General features: G+C 43.0%; 2 protein-coding genes across 3 annotated transcripts; both read left to right on the forward strand.

Annotated features, from left to right (window-relative positions):
* Positions 1-666: 666 nt before the first annotated feature.
* Positions 667-13896, forward strand: inpp5jb (inositol polyphosphate-5-phosphatase Jb). The gene is made up of 13 exons (XM_079161464.1): positions 667-828; positions 5282-5802; positions 7467-7574; positions 7815-7923; positions 10451-10567; positions 11086-11261; positions 11434-11545; positions 11904-12013; positions 12195-12402; positions 12738-12875; positions 12995-13078; positions 13159-13263; positions 13398-13896. Exons 2-13 carry the CDS (start codon positions 5294-5296, stop codon positions 13716-13718), a joined length of 2097 nt encoding a protein of 698 aa, XP_079017590.1. The 5' UTR covers positions 667-828; positions 5282-5293; the 3' UTR covers positions 13719-13896.
* Positions 13897-18606: 4710 nt separating this feature from the next.
* mat2ab (methionine adenosyltransferase 2Ab) lies at positions 18607-22388 on the forward strand. Of its 2 annotated transcripts, XM_079160986.1 has the most exons (9): positions 18607-18829; positions 19554-19631; positions 19730-19852; positions 19958-20070; positions 20197-20340; positions 20432-20650; positions 20737-20919; positions 21036-21169; positions 21788-22388. In XM_079160986.1, the coding sequence occupies exons 1-9, from the start codon at positions 18739-18741 to the stop codon at positions 21888-21890; spliced, it is 1188 nt and encodes a 395-aa protein (XP_079017112.1). In that variant the 5' UTR covers positions 18607-18738; the 3' UTR covers positions 21891-22388. The 2 variants fall into 2 exon arrangements, with proteins under 2 accessions (XP_079017112.1, XP_079017113.1); XM_079160987.1 differs by having other exon boundaries at positions 21036-22388.
* Positions 22389-23749: the final 1361 nt, after the last annotated feature.

Consider the following 23749-nt stretch of genomic DNA (forward strand, 5'->3'; position numbering starts at 1 on the left):
GGCTTCATCATAGACTTTGACTACATAGAACGGCTATTCAAATCCACACTGTATATAGCTAAAAGGCAATGTGGCATGCGCCCAAACATAGGCTAGCGGCCTGTCGGTGTTATGTAAACTAATGTCGAGTCGGTGCACGAGCGTGTAACGGAGAGAGAGGATTGTCCGCTCAGCTCGCAAACGGAAGTCATGTTTGCGTAATTGCCATGATATTTCCTGTCTACATGCTGTAGTTCTTTGAGCTTCACACAGCCGACGCTCACGGTAATCATCAACCGAAAATCGTTGGCAGGCACGAGCTGCTCGTTTACGGAAACGCGCACTCCCGCTCTCTCCCTCTCTCCCTCTCTCTCTCTCGCTCTCTCCCTCTCTCTCTCTCTCTCTCTCTCTCTCTTTTGCCGTCCCGGACGATTTGTTTAATTTGAAGGGCACGGGGAAGGGACAGAACTAACAGGCGTGCGCGTGCTGTCGCTGCCTGTGTCTTTAAACGCAGGAGGGACATTTGTGTTTCTGAGATGTAGCCTGCCTGTTAAAGCCAGCATCGCTTTTCAAACCCACCTGTCATCTCCCCGCTTAGGAAGGAAGGAAGGAAGGAACGAAGGAGGGAGGGAAGGCGCTGGGATGCCGATGGTTTCATCTGGGAGGCGACTGGAAGGGAAAGTTCAGCCTGTTTTCGGTTAACGATTCACTTCTTCTTCTTCTTGTGATTCCTGTAATTTCACAACCTCCACCGAGGCTGCCGAGACCGACCGACCGTTACTTCTGTAGAAGCGGTTTACTCAAGATCCATCAGCTGTTAAAATCCTCAACACAGAGGCAACCAAACAGGTAAAAGGAGATGATTGATCAGCTGCGAGCATGCTTTGTGTTTATTATGTTTATAATGTAACGGGACGTGCTTATATTGGTCACCAGTGGTGGTGACAGCAGAAACACCCATACAGTAAATATTGTTGTTTACTATGGTTTCATCCTGACATCACTTGTAAATAAATCTCTGACAGTGGATCCTCGTTCTGTGGACACGAGAGGGGATATTGACACTGTGGTAATTGATACATGTTACAGCATTTGTTTGCAACGGAAAACCACGGTAATTAAGAATAAACCAATCACAATTCTCCCATTTTCAATGCTAGAGATCATGCTGATGAATCATAATCAGGCTGACATTAGTCTACCTCTGGCACATATACACACAGATGCATGCACACACAGGCACCCTTGTGTCTGAGTTCATATTTGATGGCAAAACACTGAATTAAAATGACCTTCATCCTCTTTTTTTTTTCAGCCAGACAAAAATTGTCCTTGAAGCAGGAGTGTAATTAGGCCAGATACTTTATCCGTATGCTGCTGTCCTCTTTCAGCCGAGACATCAGTCATTTCTGTGTCATTATGTAAATGTGTATATCTACCTGCCATTGGCCAAATACCATGTCCGCCTCCCTGAAAGTGTGCAATGAAGAACTTGAGTTCTATTGTTTACATAACAGAGTATACTAAATATCACATCCTGTCAAAAAACGTTCTCTTGGTTGTCAGGAATATTTACACATTTATGTCAGAAGCTGAATCTCATTGTACATGTTTTTCATTATGTTCTGCGGGTGTTCTCTGACAGTGCCATACATGTCAGTGCTTGGTAGTATTCAGATTTCAGTTACATGCAACAGTGTGATGTTATGCGATTGATGCACTGAGGGAGGATTCAGCTGCAGTCATAATAATCTGTATGCCACATTGGATTCCTTAAACGCTCCATTAGATTTTAGTCCAAATTCATTGATTATAACTCACCGAACAAGTTTTCTCAGTAGTTACTGGAACAGCAATCATACTGCACTGTGAAGCTGCTGTTGCAACATTTTGCACGTATTTTATTCTTATTTAAAAACCGGGCAGGAAGGAACATGCAGGCAATGAACTGACTTCCAGTGTTGTTGGTTTCATGCACATGCAGATGTTATAGCCAGTCCAAGCTCGGTGGATTTATTTTTATCGTCCCTAGTGAGTTTTTGTCGTTGCATTTGATTGCATAGCCAGAATCATTCACAGACAGATTATGTCGGACTGAATGGAAATCTTTACCCCAATTACTCAACATTGTGCAATGTATGCATGACAATTATTTGGTGAACCAGATGCTGCTTTTGCGTCGCAGATAACAACATAGTGATTATTTTTCTCTACAGAGGCCCTTTTTAAGCAGAATGAAGCCAAAGTGAATGTTTCCATTTGGCTGGTTTCTATAATTGTTAATTGACTGAATCTGAAATGGCAATTTATAATATAATTTTGCAGTGCAGACATGAAACTCTATTTTGTCAGCACATGTCTTCAGTGTTGGACTGTAAGCAGAACAGTGTTGACTTCTTACAGCCCTGGCTGTGACCTGATCAGAAAGATGAGGCCCCCTGGATACAGGGGAGTGAATCTTTGTGGCACTAGGACCCAGAGGAGCCATTTACAGCTGTGGCAGCTGCTGCCGGAGTCATTTCTGTCCGGGTCATCGTTAGTGTCCCTGTCACAGGGGCATATGGCCCTGGAGGCCCTGAACACCAACACACTGCCTGGCTGTAATATAAACACAAAATGTGATCAGTGTTATGGTTAGAATCACTGTAGTGCAGCCATGCAGAGCACAGGATTAAAGATAATAGATCATTCAGTGTAGAGGCTATAGATGACTCCCTTTACATTAACCTCTAAATAGAAAGAAATGTGGCCATTCAACAGACTCACTCAACCAAAACTTTGTGTTGTTAAATAATCCCATCAAGAAAGGCTGGCTAGAGCCTGCTGTCTGGGTTACACTGCATCCTTCCTGGCTCTCTCAGCTCTCAGGAGGGCGCATGTAAACACCATGACACATTTGGAAGAACATGTTTAAAATGTTGTGTTCGAAAGGAAAGCTGCATTGTAGTTTTTGGCATGCGGAAAAGAAGTGTCTCTGAATGTGCTATTTCCACATTAATCAGTGTTCGTATCTCACGATTTAGTAATTTTGACCTCCACAATCTCATACTGGACCAGCTATCCTTCCTCGTACATGGTTTGAACATGTTCTCAGCCTCCAGTGGTTTTCCCATGTTCCCGAGCACTTTACCGTCATTGGTAGTGACTGTGAGGTGGTCGGCTGAAGGAAACAATGCAGAGAATGTTGCTGGAGGAGCACAAGTGTCACCTCAGAGCACAGGGGGGAGTAGAAGAGGAAAGGAGTGAAACGATTTTAGGTCAGGAATAGTGCAGGCGCTCGGCTTGATGTGAAAGGAAAAATATAGGATGGGGAAAAACCAAATTGGTGGGTTGAGAGATTCAATGCCCATGCAGTGAAGGTGGGTAAGATAGAACAACAGAGTCTGGGAGAAGATGGGGAGAGAGAAAGGATTAGAGAAATGGGACGATAAGAGAGAGAGGGGGGGGGGGGGGGGGGGATTAAAGCTTGGAAAAATAGACGGTGCCAGAGGGAAGTGTGAGAGGATCAATTTGGAGACATTGTGCAAAGAGACACAGTGTTGTCACTGAATGGGCTGTCTCGCTCGGCTCTCCCTCCCGCTTCCCTCGGCTCGTTTTGCACCCACCCACTCCCACGTGTGCCCTGCCACCCTCCTCCACACTCCCCCCACTGAATACCATACATGGACCATAGGAATACATCATGCCCAGCCAGGCACCCGGTTATTGGTGGACTGAAAGACCAGCGTGTTTCTGGGCACATGTGGAGTACAGAGGCCTCCGTCTCTTCAAGGTCATGTGAATAATTATGAGCGGGCTCTGTTGTTTCTCCGTCCCCAAACAGAAAAACCCTGTCTCTCTATTGACCGAAAATATTTCCCTGATGTAGAGCACATCATTTCAACCATGCAGAGAATATAATGGGTCTGCCATGATTTGGCTGTCCGCCACCCGATAACGAAAGATTAGGTGTCCTCTCACCCTCATGAAAGACATTTTATGGTCCCTTCTCACGTGTTTCACTTCTATTATCACGGACTGATGGATCTGGGTCGGGCTGCCTCAGTTTTGTGCCCAAATCAGCTCTTCTAAGGATCAGACATGTCCACAAGCACAAGGACATGTCCCCATCCACTGTACGTGGCAGTTTTTGTGTTTTAGGGATTCAACATCCGAGCAATCCTTGCTTGTTTTTCATTTTTGTTTCATCTTTGGTGATGAACAATGAATGGATTACAGTCTCCCTGTAATCTATATTCCTTCCATTTTCCATGATTTTTAAAAATAATTTCCCATAGACGTTTGAATTTCTTTAAGTGACACTCTTATGTCTTCAGCCATGTTGGATATCATCATAATTACTCAGTTATTTATTATTTATTCCGTCAATTCATTGAAGCAGTTGCCTGTGATGTAAAATGCTTCACGTGTTTTGTATTTAAATCAGACATTTTAAAGCTTTTGTAAAACTGGTTGTACAGAAGCTTAACTTGCTATTATGTCCCATCAATCAGCAGTAGAGAAAAGCAATGCAGCCATTTATTCCGGCAATAATTGGATGGATTGTTACTTGAATAAATGGGTTTAAATTCCTCCTTTATTTCTGCCCCCCTCTGCTCTCTGTGTCGGTCTGATCTCGCTGCACCTCCCTCTCCCTGTATTGTTGTTTATTTCATGCTGTTTTGTTTTTGTTTTTGTTTTTGCGGTTCTGGACCGTGCAGCAGCTCCTCATGTTAGTGTGCGGCAGGTGCTCTGAGCTGATATGAACTGACTGAGCATCTCCCTGGTTACTGGGGGTCTGGCAGGCGGCTTAGGCACAAGTAGAGAGGATGATAAACTGTGTCCAGGCTTGCTTCTCTCCAAATCTCCCAACCTAAAGCTCAAAGAGGTTAGGACAGTGGGAGAATACGTCTCTTCCTTGTCTCTTCCTTGTCTCTTCTCAATCCTCTCTAGTTGTCTTTTTGTATTTTGGTCTTTCAGATGTCTTCTTCTATCAGTATATTCGGCTGCATTCATCCGCTTTCAAGGCCATGAGAAGGCAGGTAATTGAAAAGCCGCTATGGTTGGAGCTTGAATGACTCACTCGGTCGCCCTGCTGGGTCAAAAAGGTCTCATGACAGTCCTGCACTCATCAGCTGAAAGTCACAGAGTCTTTCGTCCTGTTCCTTAGAGATGAATCCGTCCATATGATTGTGATGCTAAACAAGAATGTTATCTTCAGGGTTAGTTGTGTATTGATGTTCTCAATAAGTTAAATCCCCAAAATGCTAATATAATGTGCATCTTGCAAGTGGAAACATTCCCATTGTTTTCTTTGCTTCAGAAATCTTAAGAAATGGACCAAAATACTGCGATCCAAAGCCAGACGCAAGAAGACAACCCAAAGGGAGCAGCAGAAGCTTTAACAATAACTCCAGCTGCAGCATCAGATACAGCGGCTCCAGACACGCATTCCACTGCCAACCAGCCTGCAGCTCATGCCAGACCTCGACGGCCGCAGAGAAGTGCCAGAGTAGAGGGCTCCGTAGACATCGCTGAGCCCAAAGCCGAGCCCAAAGTTGAACCCACTCCAGTGGCGAACCAGGAGGAGTGCACTCCTGATGGCGCTGTGGCAAGTCGCCCCAAACCCTCTCGCCCTGCAACATTCAAACCTTTAGGAGAGCTCACCGGGCCCAGCCCTAAGGTTGGTCCTAAAGGACCGGGCCACCACCCGGTTAGGGCTGCGTCAGTCCCCCACCCACCTGCCAGCAGGCCTGTGGATCCTCACCTGAACCCTCATGCACAGAGAGCCCTCTCTGTAGCAGGTACAGCTGACACCCAGGCCCAGATTGTGGAAGACTTCAGGCAAGTTCCCTCATCAGTGTTTGTTCTAACATTCATGTCTAAGCATGTCTGAACATTGGCTTTTGATCCCAGACGGCTGAGAAAAATAAGCCTGGCACACATAGAATGTATTTGTACACTGACAGTTGACACTCCAAGGCTACATGATTACAGTGAACGTGTAAATTGTGGGGATTTTTGCTTAATACTACGACCATAATTATTCAACACTCTTATTTGTTTCTGTGTCAGGAAAAATGTACCTCCTCAACTTTTTTATTTTTATTTTATTTTACAAATTCACCATCCAAAAAGTCTAGAATAATTCACTTTTGATAATATCAATATCCCATTTTTTCAGGATAGATGAGATGCATTTAGTGTATTTCTAAATTACATAATATGACAACTTTTAGGGACTATAACATTTCTATGTTTAGCTTCAAAAGTGTGAATATTTTTGACTTAAAAGGCCTTTGTAAGGTCTTTCATTCCCACTGCATGTTCTCTCATTTCTATGGCTGTATCTCGAACCACTCCCTGGTTAACAGGTGGGAATCACTGCAGACTAAACTGGATTTCTGGAATGGATTAGGTTGCTAAATTACCGACAACATTTTTTCACAGAAAACAAAGATGATAATGAATTAATGATTTAATGTCAATGTTCATCAACAAGAAAACTTACAAACCTAAATAAAATGTTTGCAGTTATGTCAGCATGCTGGCGCTGTGAGAAGGGTCTTCTGGAAGTGGAAGTTCAATGATAACACTGCCGGCATAGTGAGCTCACTGCTTTTTATAGAACATTTTTTAAATTGTCTTTGGTACTCTGGAAGAACTGTGACATTGGCCCCTAAATGTCCTCCGTATATCCTGTGCCACTACCATTGGCCAGTGAACAGAGAAGAGCTCCATGATCATTCACTCGTTTCATTTGGGGAAATATTAAATAGCTTAAACACTGCATTAAATATAGATCCTTAAACACGTGTAACATACACAGTAGGAGGATTGGGATGTAGAGAATTTCAGTCTATCTATTTTCCAAAGTGCTTGCCCTCATCAGGATTGTAGTTGGCTGGAGCCTGTCCCAGTGTACAAACTGGATGAGAGGCAAGATAGACTCTGGACAGGTCTGTCAGAGGGCCAACATACCTCACTAATACAGACAAACACTTACTTGCATGTCTTCAGACTGGCTCCGAGTTGGCTTGGCAGAGTCTTTTTTTTTTTAGGTGACATTACATTGCATGAATTAACAACATAGGAGGTGCTTATACAATTCCTTATACAAGCTTTAGTTTCCACCAGTACTGTCTGGTAACTAATTAATGGTGTTGATTTATCTAATGGAAACAGTAGCTGCTGGAAATCAACACTGTCTTTGTACTCAGCTTTGTAAGGCTTGTTGTTTTTACTTAGATTTGGGGGGTCAAAGCTCACAAAGAAGACATTTTTGGCCATAAATCAAGAATCCATATGCTAATTATTACAATTTCACATAAATGTCTAATATGATAAAATATTGAAGCGACCTGACTGGTTGGCAGAGGCATACAACTGTGAGGCGGTTATTCTAGTAGTTAATTCAAGGGTTCTGCTGTCTCATTCAGAGTCTTTAGGTTGTGATCATGAGGTCTGTCGGGGATGAGAGTTGACATCCTAACACCCTTTTCCAACAGGCTGCACGTCATCACTTGGAACGTGGGTTCGGCCACGCCACCTGATGACATCACTGCCTTGCTGGGGCTGAATGTGGGGGATGGAAACACTGACATGTACATTATCGGGTGAGTGTTTTGTGGTGCATCCAGTGTCTTCCACATGAAAGCTGACGTGTCCATTTATGCCCACTTGTCCCACGTCGACACTTTAAACATTGTCACTAATGAGCAGTCAGGCTCAGTTCTGAACCACAGGGATGTCTCTCTCCTTATGGCTATTATCACAAAGTTCTCTCTGATCAGCTCCTCTTACATCTCTGTCGGATGTTGACCCTTGTGTGTTGTTGTGTGTCCTTTTTCTTCAAGGCTGCAGGAAGTGAACTCTATGATTAACAAAAGGCTGAAAGATGTCCTCTTCACAGACCAGTGGAGCGAGGTCTGCATGGAGAGACTCAGCCCCTTTGGTTATGTGCTGGTCAGTAATGGCTTTTATTATCAACACGTATGCACTCTCTCAAACTAAAATGCTAAACAGCTTACATCCATACGCATTACGTTATCGCTGACGAGATCTCTGCTGCTTCGGCTCATTTTGTTCCCTGAGCAACGGATGGGGTGATCATTTACAACAGGCGTGTAATGTCAGCTCCCTCCTGTGTGCCTTTATGACTGCATACCTGCTCCTTTTTCTCTGTCTTACCGTGTCACAGTGGCCTACACCCACTGTGGGAAGGTAGCACACTAAGAAATGCACTATGTCATGCACACATTGAATAGAATGTATCAAATACTTCCCAATATGTACTGCATAGATCAGACATTAAAAGCTGGGAAGGCGGGGAAGTTGAAACATTGATACAGAAACCATCAAAACCGTTTATTTTCTCACCAACTGTCTGGTGTGTCGGTACATACCGCAGCTGAGGTTGGTATTCGTCTGGCTGCATCTGAAACGATACTTGGCTCTGTTGGCATGGTGAGCCAGAGAGTGTGAATCAGCTGTCGAGCTGAAAGAGCGATACAAATGTCTCCCAGGACGCAGTTTTATTTTTGGATCACGTTGATGTCAGTGTTGATGGGCCTCTGACAGGGAGACTGACGCTGTCCCCCAGTTATGTCATGGTCTGCTACGTTAGCATAAGCCTCGCTAAAATCATTTCCATGTGACCTTTTTGTGTACTTCATGTGGATATTAATGCTGTGAACAGATTAAGGGGATGTGTTTGAAGATGTGTTTGAATTTGAAGTAGAGGTAGACGGAGGTGTCAGTAGGAATCTGTCTAGTCACGACATGGTGGACAGACACGCTGTAACGAGACACCCCATCGGTTCTGTCTGCTCTGAGATAGTCAGCTCACCAAGACTCATTGTCAGGTTCAAACTGTAACTGCTGCCAGCACAAGAAAGATGACTGCCGTTCACTGCAGAATCACAGAGCCAACAAGACATTCTTTTCTGGCTATTCACCACACGGTTGCTGATTGTCACCATAATTTATGTTTGAGGAAGCTACAATTAAATGCACATATTTTTATGGCCCTTATCTCTAATTGCAACATGGCACTCGCAATTGGAATATGTTGCAGCACGACTTTTTGTATGCAGTGGGGATTTATTGTATTATATTGTGGTAAATAGATTTATTACATGCATGATTGCTGTTTAGGTTAAATCACATTTCATAGATTTGTTGGCACTGGAATAACAAGGACCTACCTTTTAAAAAAAACTAAGGAATTACGGTGTCATTTGAATATTAATTTGCTAAGCAATTTCAATAAATCAATGGATTTCTTCAGAAAGCCAGCAAATGATGTCTAATGTACATGTTGTGTATTGAACAGTGGAGGAAGATGGTGATGTTTCTGTGGAATGAGTAAGCCATTGCTTTGCACTAAACTCCTACCAAATTCCCAGACTTCACACTTCACAGCTCAGTTCTTAAGTCACGTGTGTGCTGTTCAATGTCGATCATACGCCGCTGCACACATGCACTCGCTGCACCCTTCAGAAGCTCTCCCAATGTTCACTGATGTTGATAAGAAATGCTTTTCACCCACAATACATTCAGGCAAAAGTGTACTCTTTCAGACTTTTCCCACAGAAACACACACTCATTGCCTGCGTCCACACACGTACCACACATAAAGTTGGTCCACTTTACGGTTCAGTAGAATCCATTACGCAACAAAGTAGTTCAAATAGCTGGTTAGTATACAAGCGAGCGGGTCTTGAGTCACGTGCAAAGATGTGTGCCTCCATTGCTGGCCACAGGGCATTTCAGGCGGGGTGTGATCATGCTTCTTCCGCCTGCAGTTGGGGGTTGGGATGTGTGGACCACTGGGGAGAGAGAGAGAGAGAGAGATGAACATAAATATCGGTTGAGGGGCTTGACATAGCATGCAGACAGCTCATCTTGTTCCACAACGCATGCATCATATTTCTGCCCGTCTTGCACAGTACAAAAACATGTATGTATATCCTTTGAATGAATGTCAAAATCTGCACATCATTATGTAGCAGAACACGCAGCAAGTGCTTTTGAGATGATGGTGGAGGGCTCGGAGAAAGGAAAGGTCTGGCCATCAAGTGCCGACAGTGTGTACATCACGTTCCCTCCACAAAGTGGATCGTTGCCACAGCGACGGTAGACCACAAGCTATGGCCTCCTTAATGTGCAGCGCTTCATGTAAAGGAGAGGGAGAGCGCTGGGCCTCCGGCTCCTGCAGGGCGAAATGGTAATGCAAGGGGGCAGAAAGAGGAGGGGGAGAGAAAGTGAAGCGGAGCAGCATAAATGGACACAGAGCAAAGCCGGACGCAGCTCAGAGAATTTGTTTATTGAAATTTTAGTGTGAGTTATAAAGATTATGATACAGTTACCCTGAACTGTATTGCTGCTCTCTTTTCAGGATTAAGCAAAGTGCCTCCTAATATATCTCACCTGTTCATGTTATCTTATTTCGTTCTTCATGTCTGTACTTGTCCTCTTGTCTGTCCCTCAGGTGACCTCCCAGCGGATGCAGGGGTTGCTGCTGCTGGTCTTTGCCAAGTACTTCCATCTGCCCTTCCTCCGCGGAGTCCAGACTGAGACCACCCGCACTGGCCTGGGGGGTTACTGGGTGAGACAGCTACTGACACCATTCTGGGATCAGCACTGTATTCTGGATATTTCACACATGGAAGCTCAGCTGCACATGGGACGACATCTCCGTGGGCGGGACTCATTTAGTTTCGACAGAATGAAGATCCTGTTCACTGAAAAATGATGTAGCACTCAGTTTGAAGTGAAACCCTCTCTGTATGAACACTGAAACATCTTTTGTGCTTTAGTGGGTCAGAGCAGTTGGGAGAACAGTGGGAAGATATCCACAGACTCATCCTGTCCCCCCACTGTGCACTTCACTGTACCTCATTAAATATTGATGACTGTCTTCACTGGTCCTTAATGAGTAAACGTCCTGTGTGTCTGTGGCACAGACACACACACCACTCAATACAGTGAAAACACTCACAGACCAATCACTGACTTTAGACGCTTTTCCATCACTGACTGTAGTAATGTAATTTTGAGAAATTAAAGGATGTTGTTTTCCTTCTCTTACATATTTGTTCTCCCTTGTGCTTGTCGTTGTTACAGGGAAATAAAGGTGGCGTGAGCGCCCGCATGTCAGCGTTCGGCCACACTATCTGCTTCCTCAACTGCCACCTGCCGGCTCACATGGAAAACTCTGGGCAGCGCATGGAGGACTTTGAGAGCATCCTGCAGCAGCAGCAGTTTGAGGGCCAGACTGCCACTGGTGTTCTTGACCATGAGTAAGTCAGCACAACCTTTACACTCTGATATATCTGTGAAAAACAATCCCAGACTTGTTTTCCCCATATTCATGTTTTCTGATGGAAATGGTGTCGCAATCAGCATTGGAAAAGTACGTATGTACTTGCACTTGTTTGAATTAGTGAAAGTACTTTTTCTTTTTTGTCACAGTGTGGTGTTCTGGTTTGGGGATCTCAATTTCCGCATTGATGACCTTGATATGCAAGTGGTGAAATCAGCCATCGATAACAACAAGTTTCCAATGTTGTGGGAAAAGGATCAGGTAAACAATAAAGGGTCTCTAATGTACTGTTTACAAGACCGAGAGAAGACTGTGAAATATAACTCCTCTGCATGTGTCCTTCTGAAAAGCAACTTGCCCCTTAGCTCCTCCGTATTTATAGCATCAGGTTAACTTTTGATTGAGTTTTTGATTTAGTAAAGAACAAGAGCTTTCTATACATTGAAGTATTTTCCCCAATAAAATCTTACATTTAGATCTGACTTCCTCTGAGGACATTTTACAAGCTGAAACAAGGTTTTTAAGTCATAAAATAGATGCCTGGTGGACTATGCACTGTGTAGATGATGCCACTAGAGGGCGCTAGAGAAACACACTATCTTCTTCTTCATTGTTGCAGCTCAATATGGCCAAAGACAGTGAGACAGTGTTGGAGGGTTTCCAAGAGGGGCCGCTGAAATATCCTCCAACCTACAAGTTTGATGTTGGGACAGATACATATGACACAAGGTTGGTGGTGCCAGGGGTGCTGTTATGAATATTAGGCCACTGATACCTCAGAGCCAAGCTCAATAAGACTTCTACTCCCTTTTCTGAAAGGTCCTCACTAGCCCGGGGGAGCATGAAAGTGCTGATTTTAAAGTTGTTGTTTTTGTCGCGCTCCATCGCTCTCATTCTGTCCTCCACCCAGTGGGAAGAAGCGTAAACCAGCTTGGACCGACCGGATCCTGTGGCGCCTGAGAGCCACTGCTACTGCCGCCGCTGCTCTCAGCGCAGGGAAGCGGGGCTCCAACTCGGGGCTGACCAGTGGGACCAAAGTGACACAACACTACTACCGAAGTCACATGGAATACACCGTCAGTGACCACAAACCAGTCTCCTCCATCTTTACCCTGCAGGTGAGACTTTGTAAAGGTGACTTAAGGCTGGCGTGCTTTTAATTCAATACTGGTGCTAATACAATAATAAAATACTTTGTTTCCAAAGCAAAATCAAAAACAATACTACTTTCTACTTTCAGCACCTTATTTTGAGAATCAAACAACAATGTTTAACGTTGTTTAAACTCAAACTGCTGTACAACTTTAAATCAAGGAAACATTGATGCTGTGGACACATTTTGTGACTTAGTACTGACATTTGATAGTCAACCCTCTTTATCATTTAGGTTTATATTAGGGACGTTACAGTGATTTTGCACCGTACAAACGTCTATGGTAAATGTTCTTTTCAGTTCCCGTACAAATTGGACGTTCCCCTGGTCACAATCACAGTGGAGGATGAGTGGAATAGTATTGCTGATGCCATAGCAAAATTCCGACTGATGCCCAACTACCCACGCAGCTCCTGGGACTGGATCGCACTGTACAAGGTAAACAGGTCTTACCTCTACCGGCCAAATACAATGTTAAAGTCTGAAGAATACACGTCAGCAACTCATCGGGTGCATTATAATAAATATTTCTGTGCGTGACCAATTTGCCACCCTAGGTGGGTTTCAAGCACCATAAGGACTATGTGGGATACGTGTGGGCCAAGCAAGAGGAGGCTGACTTTACTCGACAAGACCATCAGGTAATCTGGTTGCGCGCTGAATTCTCCTCAGAGATCATTTTCTTTGACATTTAATAGATGTCTGACGAACTGTTTTCCAGGTAACCTTTACTGAGGAGGAATTGCCCAAAGGCTCAGGGGACTTTATCTTGGGTTACTATAGCAACAACATGAGCACCATTGTGGGTGTAACGGAGCCATTTCAGGTAATCATGGCACTCTGGCACTGCTTTCTTGAGGCTAAAACAATCAAACGCATTTGCTTTAAGAGGGGGACATTACTTTTACCAACCTTTCTATCCCCTAAATCCCACTCTTATCACCTTTTTCATGTCTTCAGATCCAGCTTCCCACTTCAGGTCTTGATGCCAGTTCTTCTGACAGCTCTGACTTCAGCTCAGACGACGACGGCACTGTTGTCCTCACGAAGACGAGGTCCCGCAGTCCCAGTCCACGCAAAGCCAAGCACCGCAGCCATCGCAGCCATCGCAGCCACACCCGCAGCCGCTCTGGCAGCCCCGCACAGGCCAAAATGAAAGCGCCCGACGTCACCGCCACAACAGCTGAGAGTGAGTTCACGGGACGTCCAGCAGAGGACAGAAGCGGCCAGGTGTCCGCTCCTGAGGAGAAAGAAAAAGACACAGAGGGTTCAGGGGTGTAATACACAATCTAGTCCTGCTGTTGTCACAGGTCACATAGCCAACTGTTGTGTCTTTTATCAAATACATCCATTACACGGTATGTTTTCTGTGATGAAAATATACAGTTTCTGATGCCATCCTTTTCAGGAAAAGCCACCTGGTTTGTCCAGAGGGCTTACTTTGCCTTGAGTTGTTCTATTGAGCTGTGCACATTGTATATTTTTTATTTGTAAACCTTTCACTCTGTCCTGTGTTTCTTCTACCTTTGTCCGTTCTCAGGTGTGGACAGTACAGGGAGCTGACACCTTGCATTAGGAAATACTCAAGGATGCTATGGTCATGTAGAGTAAAAGAGTGGTTACTTAATACTCTTTAGAAACCATCTTGCCCATATTCCGACAGTGATTTGATACTCTGCACTGTCGTAGCAGTCATGTCAGCAGACTGCATACCAACGACGGTAAACGCTTTTGAGTATGACATACTTGACACAAACATTTCTCACAAATTGTTTGCTTTAGTCGTGAAACATGTATCGCTCTGACCAAGACATAGTGGAAAAAGCATTTTATTCCAAATCATTCTACATAAACATCACCAGCTCTGTCAACAATCACTTATTTTATTTAGCTTCTGCAAATCTGTAAATGGAGATAGCCATGCAATTTGACTTGGCGATATGCGTCTACTATTGTGGATATTCCCTGCTTTGGAAATTCAGCATGCTTTACACAGCAGCATGATGCATAACACGCAGGGAGCATTTCAAATGATCCACCGATAAGAATAAAGACCCTCCAGGGTGCGTGATAAAACAGAGCAGAACCAAAGTGGGTGGAGACGGGTTCAGTGGGTTTAAGTTAGCTTTTTAAATAATTTAGCCAGAAAACAAGGAAAATCACATCTTATTTGTTTTTACTCCATTTTCAATAAGTATTAAAATAAAATTGTGTGTGTGATGATTTCAACACCGAAGCAAGTAAAACGCTGATAATCAATCTGGATATCTCCGACAAATGTGAGCAGGAGCTCTACTATGTAGAGCTACTATGGGGCTTTGCATTGTATGATACAAAGCTCCACTGTCGTGAAATATCACAATGCCAATGTGATATTTCAAATACATGAAATGGTCCTATCTAATGTTTCATTTTTTTTTACTTTTGCTTTCTTTTCTTTTTTAAGTTCACTGTTCCTGTTACTTGTTTTGTGTTTTCTTTTGCTCAGATCCTTCCCATCTGATCCTAGTGGTTAGCTGACCCTGACAATAGTCACAGTAGTCATGTTGCATTGTTACCGTGTGACCTCAGATGCACCATTTTAGACACGTTGTACTTTTGGGCTGTTAGCGTAGGACAGTGTATACTGTTGTAGCTGTAAGTAAGTGTGTATGTCTTTCATCACTTTTTGTGTGTATGTGTTTTTATGGACGTGTGTGTTTTTGATGGTGGAAGGTGTGTGTGTGTGTGTGTGTGTGTGTGTGTGTGTGTGTGTGTGTGTGTGTGTGTGTGTGTGTGTGTGTGTGTGTGTGTGTGTGTGTGTGTGTGTGTGTGTGTGTGTGTGTGTGTGTGTGTGTGTGTGTGTGTGTGTGTGTGTGTGTAGTTAGCTGTGGCAGTGAATGTGTTTGCATGGACATACTGTACATTCCGGTACTGTGGTTTTTGTGCCGTAAAGTGCTGTTTTTGACTCCCCTTTGTTATAATAGTAGATGTGAAAATTGTTAGAAAAACTTGGTAAGAACAGTATACAAATATAACTGTTAGTGTTAAGTGAAGAAAATGCAGGACAGTTATGCTTGCATTAATCTGAAATTATTCAAAACATTTCATAGTGCATTCTTGTATGTCTTGTCTTCGAAATGAAAAACCTAATGGACCTTTGTTTAGAGTGTGTTTAAAAGAAGATTAAGATTGTATGACTTTGTCCTGCTTTAGGTAGTTTAGATAAGTATGGTCAGTTCTGCTGTCATGACCAGTTCTATTGTTCTATAAGATCAGATCTATTGTGAAATGTAAATGAAAAAAGTCTCCAGAATGTTATTGTTTTGTAATTATGTGGCTAAAATAGAAGAAATAAGTATGTAAAGGCCAAATATTAAGTATGGTAGAAAACACAAAGTAGGAGACAATCTATGCTACAAAGAGGATTTTACTTAAATTATGTATTTATTTTCTTATTTAATTGTTAAATGAGCCTGAATTCTGCTGGCCAGTGAGGGAGCATTATGTCAATGGATATTACAGAATATAGATGATTATTTTCTTGTTCTATAAGGAACTATGAAGAGAGAGAGTCTGATTTCTCCAGTTTCCATTTTAGTAAATCCAGATCAAATGTTGCTTTAATTGCCTGAAGTGTAGATTGTTCAGTCTACAGGTCTTTGATTAATTGTGAATGAAATTGACTAAAAAAAATATAGCAAGCCTGTGAGATATTGTGAGATTCTGTAAAACCATCTGATCAGTGAGGTGATAAGGTTTTTTTTGGAGTTGCTTGCTTTGTTCTCAAACCTCAAAACTAGTGGAACACTGTCCAAAGAAAAAAATATACTCCTCTTCAAATTGTGCTGTCTGTTTGTTTCCTGAGTCGCTTCATATTTATTGTCATTGGCTGAAAAAACGTGGATTACAGTGTAATAATCTATTGTTTCTTCTATTTTTATATATCAGAATAAGTGAAAACGTGACAGACTGAAGAGTTAAGTATTTATTTTGTTCTTGCTGAAAGGTGTAAGAGAGTGAGCGAGCGCGAAAGAAACAGTAACAGTGACTGAGTTTGACAATGTGGATGTACAAAGTAAATAAGGGCGAAGGGCCTAAACACATACTGATGCAATTCCCTGAGAGAATGCAGTCTGCGCTGCTAAAACCTTTGCACGAAAAATTGCAAGTAGCAGTTCCATGATGAATGTAAAAGTATTTAATACAACAACAGTACAGCAAATGCATTATCTTCAATTATGTAAAAGAATTGAACTTCATTCAATGTTTACCAGTATTAGAGTGGCCCTTCAGTCAACTATTATTCATCTTTGGACAGCCATTTGGCTCTTTGTGATTTATTATTGGATACAGTGGATGTTGCTTGCTATTTTACACTTTCTATATAAATGTGGGTAACAGATGCAACAGACACAACAAACACCCTGCAGAAGGCAACAGCAGGTGCGTCTTGCATCATGCTTTTGCCCTCTGAAAAGAAAGTGTCCACCCTGCAAATTCATGGTGACAAATGACTGTACCGCTCTGATGCAACACTGGTCAGAGATTGAGTTACTTGGTTTAGTGAAAATATACCATAATAACCTCATTGAATTAACTGACTAAAAGGGTACAAGCGGACAATACTAATGGCCCTGTAATGTCATAAGTGTGAGGATTTATTCTGGGTTGCATTTTCCATCAAGATTGCAAAATTGAAAGGTCTAATTTCCAGGTATACACTATTGTAAGAGCGGTATGTTTGTGCTGAAGGAAACCTTTGATATTTGACCATTTATAACCTCTTTTGATATGAGCCACTGAAATAACTCTTATCAGTACTGTTGGGTATTGATGTTTTATTCTATATCTCACATTATTACCTAACAGCCACTGTTTGTGTTGTGTTATCTATCTGTCACGGTGACTGGCATTGACTTCAGATTGAGCACCTTGAACAGATAAAACATCAGGTCACTCTGCTTAATGACAACACTGGGCCTTGTCACCATGACAAGCAGAATATGTACGTGAATTTTCTTGGTGGAGCAGCGGTCTGAGTCACAAACTTTGAAACCACAATATCCCAATTTCAACATCTTTTCTGGATGAAACATTGGTGACCAGAACTGAACTATAGTCACACTCCTCTTCTCAAATGAATACAATGTTCCTTCCTTCTTTGGAGCTAAAACCATAGTAAACCTGTCCTTGTAGCAACATTAAGTAAACCCATCTGTTGCATACAAAGGTACATGTTCACAATCAGAGCTTTTGATTGTATTAAAAAACAGTGCCTGAAGGGTAAGAGGGAGATGGAAGCTTTCTGAGTAAAGTCTAATTCAATTATGTTGAGATACGATATACACCGCCTCTGCTTGCTCTCCACTGTCCAGTTCTCTCTTTGTTGCAATTATTTCCAGGTTTATCTGCTTGTTTATCCAAAGGAGCACATGTTCAGATGTTCTCGTGTAAATACAATTATTTTATCAGATTAGATACCAGTGTGGGTTTAGAGCAAACTCTAATAATGGTTTCCTAAAAACACGTATTTGTTGATACACAGTTTTATATTACACATGATGAAAAAGAAAAATCACATCCTATGGATGTCCATTTAAAAAACAAACACCATCTAACATTTTAACTTTTGTTAGGCCTATATAAGCAACAAAGCTTTTAAACTGAATGTTCCTGTATGCACAATGACAGCCGACCAGCTCCACTTTCACCTGCTTAAAACACAACAGGACATGAAGTGAGAAGGACAGTGTTGAGCTGCATCAAGTGTCAAGCATCATTCGACATCCTTATATCTATGGAGGAAATCATCACAGTCACATGTATCAAAACTGTGGAAGGAGCAAATACAATAAGGATGTGTATGGGGGTGTGAAGCATGGTGGTGGAGAAGTTCAGAATTCCAATGCAGCAATGTTGCAATGTTTTAAAGTCAGATCCAGTAACTTCGTGATTCGAGTAGGGTTCACTGGTAGGGTTTATATTACTCATGTAAAATGACAAATCAACACAGGGTGCAATTCACTCTATTATTACATCACCATTCTCATCACTCACTTCAGTCTGACAGACACGCACGCGCACACACACCCTCGATAGGCTCAATGGTATGGTCCACCTCCTCGTGACGTCAGACTTCATAGCATAAATAGTGGTGCCCTGCGCCATGAGGCTCAGGCTTAAAGGATCTACATACCGAGGTACTGGGACTGTTATTCTGGAGCGGAGGGAAAACGCCGAGACACTGCTTGTAGAAAAGATAACACGTTAGCTTGAAATTTAACGCCGTAACATTTTTACACACCAGCCGTTAACGACAATGAACGGGCAGATCAATGGCTTTCATAACTCCCTCATTGACGAGGACTGCTTCTTGTTCACCTCGGAGTCGGTGGGAGAAGGACACCCCGGTAAGACCCTCACCCTACACTCCGCTGTTCTGAGTGTCTGGTGAAATTAGCTAAATGTGACCCGACGCACTGTAACGTCAAATTCCCACGCTTCACTTTTATTTAGAAAGAAAACAATGTAATTACATAATTGAAATGTGAACGTTACGGCCTTTGCCGCTACGCGATGTTAGCTAAGCCAGTGTCGAGTGCACGCGCTGCTAGCTAACTTTAATGTTAGCAAGCTAATCCTTTCTGAATACGCGATGCTATCGCATGTCCGGTCCACTGACTGCAAACAAACCAATGTTATTGACAACTGTTACTTAAATACTCTGTTAATTACTATATCATTCTTTGTTGTATTTGGTAAGCGTTTTCCTGAACCTGCCTAAACGTCCAGGGCCATTCATATGGCACAGTGACTGCTAGCATTATCTGTTGGCTTTAACAGCGAACGGTACTAGGTTGTTTTTCTCTCTCTGGTGTTTTATAGGCGGCAATCAAAGTTGGTTAAATGTTAAGTACTGTATCACGCATTTCTTCCGGTCCCTGGTGGACTTGCGCGCCCTTGTCTCTCCACCACATGTGCACATGCTGAAATGGCGACTGTTGAGTCTCTGAACCACTCCCACTCCCACTGAGCACGAGAATGACCGGTGGCGCTAACGTGCAAAGGTTTACATTCGGCCCCGGTTTTGCTGCAGTTGCGGTGTTTAGTTTCATTGTTGTTCTTGTTTTTCAGACAAGATCTGTGATCAGATCAGTGATGCCGTTTTGGATGCCCATCTGAAGCAGGATCCCGATGCCAAAGTTGCATGTGGTATGCAAAACATGTTTCTTTTGACATTTATTTACATATTATGCTCAAATGAGATGTGTGTATTGACTGTTTTCTTGCAACCCTGTTGCCTCATGCAGAGACTGTTGCCAAGACCGGGATGATCCTGTTGGCTGGTGAGGTGACATCAAGGGCCACAGTGGATTATCAGAAAGTTGTTCGAGACACCATCCGCCAAATTGGATACGATGACTCCTCCAAAGGTGTGGCATGTTGTCTTATTTCTGAGTTGTGCTTGTGTTTACTTGTTTGTTGTTTGGTATCCAAGACTGGTGTGTTTATGTGCTCCTGTCTTGTCTCTTGCACAGGCTTTGACTATAAGACCTGTAATGTTCTTGTGGCCTTGGAGCAGCAGTCTCCGGACATTGCTCAGGGAGTTCACATTGACCGCAACGAGGAGGACATTGGAGCAGGGGACCAGGTCAGTAGTGGCGATCAACATTTTGGTTGGCTGTGTGTGTACTGTAGTTGGATAACTGTTTTTTTGTTTTACGGTCTTTAAATGAAACTAGTGCTTTTTAAAGAGTGAATGTCTCTTGCTCTGCAGGGCTTGATGTTTGGATATGCCACTGATGAGACTGAGGAGTGTATGCCTCTCACAATCGTCCTTGCCCACAAACTGAATGCTAAGATGGCTGAGTTGCGTCGCAATGGCACGCTCCCATGGCTCCGGCCAGACTCAAAGACGCAGGTAAATGTTGTTAGACTTGCTATTAATAACTAGCATAAATTACCCAATTTTTTTGTTGGGATTATTGTTTATATGTTCACTTATTTCACAGGTTACTGTCCAGTACCGCCAGGACCGAGGTGCCATGCTTCCAGTGCGTGTGCACACAGTTGTCGTCTCTGTTCAGCATGACGAGGATGTTTGCCTGGAGGAGATGAGAGACACCCTGAAGGAGAAAGTCGTCAAGGCTGTTGTTCCATGCATCTATTTGGACGATGACACAATTTACCACCTGCAGCCCAGCGGCCGATTTGTTATTGGAGGCCCACAGGTAAATGTCGGAGGGTGTGGCTTTCAGAAAAATATTTAGCCTGCGAGTTACTCGCTCACCTGTGTGACCTCTGCTCTTCATCAAAGGGGGATGCTGGCCTGACTGGGCGTAAAATTATTGTTGACACTTACGGCGGCTGGGGAGCCCACGGCGGCGGTGCCTTCTCTGGGAAGGATTACACAAAGGTGGACCGCTCTGCTGCTTACGCTGCACGCTGGGTGGCCAAGTCTCTGGTGAAGGCGGAGCTTTGCAGGAGAGTGTTGGTCCAGGTGAGTGGTAGAACCCACGCTTCATTTTTAGTGAGAGGGGCTACAAGAGGTTCCTACCTGCAGTATTGGGTGTTTGTTTTTATTGTTGATATAATACGCGTGTGTGTTTTTATTAGGTTGCCTATGCCATTGGAGTTGCCCATCCCCTTTCCATTTCTATCTTCCACTACGGGACCTCCAACAAGAGTGAGAGGGAGCTGCTTGACATCGTAAAGAAGAACTTTGATCTCCGCCCTGGAGTCATTGTCAGGTAATGTTAAACCTCTGAAGCCACCTGTTTTCAAAAAACAACAGATCCATCCAGTACTGATGCCTTTGATTTGTCTTTTTATTTATTGCCTTTCCCAGGATATAGTTATTTTAATGTATATTTTTTCCTTTTGCTGCAGCTTGCATTTTGTGGCCTTTGTGATCCAAAGCTTAGATATTACCTTATTGCTTTCTACTATGTGGTGTAGTGGAGAAAGTTAGACATGGGGGAATTGGAGAGCAAAAGTCTAATATATTGGGGTAGATGTGTATGATGCTTATCTAACTATAATAGGGCTTCATTACACTGAAGCCCTATTATAGTTAGATAAACGTCCTTTTTGTAAATTGTAGAGTGTGGTTTCCAGCTGCATTAACCACACTGCTCAGGGACGAGTTTGGTTGTCAGGGTAAGTGTCAAAGCTTCACAAATCCCTCTTAACCAGCTGCTCTAACAAATAACACGTAAAATTGTTAAATATATATTTTTTTTATTCTTTTGGTGGCACTAGACTGTTTCAACCGGCTAATGTGAGCGCTATGCCTGTGTGAGCATGATTGTGTGCATTTGAGGTCGCTGCGTGTGACTGCTGCTAAGTATGTTGATTATGTATTCCAGGGAGCTGGATCTGAAGAAGCCCTTGTATCAGAGGACCGCAGCCTATGGCCACTTTGGCCGAGACTCCTTCCCATGGGAGGTGCCCAAAAAACTCAAATACTAAACCTGTTAAGCTTTTCCCCCCCAGGCCTGTTGGTGTATACTACAGAGAAGCCTCCAAGGTTCTGGGGGTGAAATGCCCTTATCTCTCTCATAGTAATGGTATCCTTTAACACATGACTCCCTTTCTCACTCAAACTCCCTCCTTGTCTTCTTGCTGTTTTTCTGCTGGTTGCGGTATCGTAGTGGGTCGTAGCAGGCATGGCTCAGAAACTTGATGTTTAAAGAATTGGATGGGTTCCATGAACTCATGCACCACAGTACTTCATGTTCTCCCACGTCTCGAGGTTCCTCTGATTCTTGCTGTGACAGACCCTGAATAGCTGCATCGAGTTATTCTCCGTTTGGCATTCCACACCCATCAATATCAGTCTTACTCGGCGTCGTGGCGATAGCATATTAGGCTATAAGCTATACCCCTCTTAATTTACTGGTGCTACTGATGGAAGGAGTCTGCGCAACATCTACATTTTTCAAAACCATTTAGAAGCATCATTTGATAGTCTGGGGGGGGAGGGGGGGGGGTTTTAGTGTCTTGCTAAACATTCCTCCTTTTGTCAATCTGGTACAATAATTCCCTGACCCAGTCGCTGTTGTCCTGTCTGTTAGCTTTACTCCTGCGGGGATGCTAGAATGGCACAATTTAAAATGAAGGGTTGTTGCTGTTTTCACAAAAAAAAAAAAAATGCTATGCATTTCAGACTAATGGGAGAACCAAATCCTAACTATTCGAACTCTCGAAGGATTATAAATCCTCAGACGCCACTTACAGACCTTTGCTGTTTTCTGACGTCCTACAGAAAAGTCAGAAGCTGCTATGTCACTGCTCTGGTCTGCAGAGGTTTTTGTTATACTTGAAAATGATGGCAAAATTGGATTGTTAAGCATTGAAATTCAATTTTAAAATGAGTCCTGTTTTTAAATGTAGTTTCACTTGCTTTTATGGTTTGACGTGACTGACGGCCCTTTGACTCCTTTTAAGTATATGGATGGCAGGTGTAGCTACAGAGAAACCTGGTCTTCTTTATCCTTAATGGAGTGTTCTTTGCCACAGAGTCTTATTTGCTTGAAGTCCAAGCTCGACACTATTTATTTGTTCTCTGAAACTCTGCGTGGATACAGAGAAGCAGATGTTTCAGAAGGCAGCTTTAAACATACAAATGGGTCTTGAAATCCTTTTGACTTGATCACGTTTCAGTGTTTGGCTTGAGGCCCCAGAGTGTTGTACAGAAAAGCTTTGGGCCGCCTCAATCCGAAAGTGTCACTGGCTACTGTTCGGGACTATTTTACAACCTTTTTTTTAATTATTTTTGGACTACAGATCATATTTTTAAGTGGGTTGGTTTTGAAATCCCATTAAATTGACAGGTGCAATTCTTTAGCTCTTACCTATCCTCAATGGACTGGCTACATTTGGTTGGTGTTGTACAGAGAAACCAGCCTTGTTTACGCAGCCATCTCATCTGTGGGATAGGTTCAAGTTTTGGTTTTGTTCCCCTTTACCACTCTGAGGTCACCCCGTTGGCTACCGTAAGTGTAGGAGTGCCTTTTCTATTTCCTCTACTCCCCATTTTCTTTTCTCCCTTCCTACCAACATTGCGCTCAACTTCCAGAGGGACAAGTAGCTCATACTGTATTGTGCTTAATGTCTAGACTGGGTAGTTTCTTTATGCTCTGTAATAAACGACTACTCCTTTCAAATATCTGTCATTGATTTTTTTTTTGGTCAAAAATGTTAATTTTCAGAGAAAAAAACAACGCAACGCTCTTTGTTGCAACTTTGTCTTACCCTACTCAAAACGGTACTTTCTTGAATATTAGCATTTTATTAAGTTTCCCTTTTTATATTTATCAGTAATAAGG

This window comes from Pholis gunnellus (genome assembly GCF_910591455.1).
Source record: "Pholis gunnellus genome assembly, chromosome: 6".
Classification (NCBI taxonomy): domain Eukaryota; kingdom Metazoa; phylum Chordata; class Actinopteri; order Perciformes; family Pholidae; genus Pholis; species Pholis gunnellus.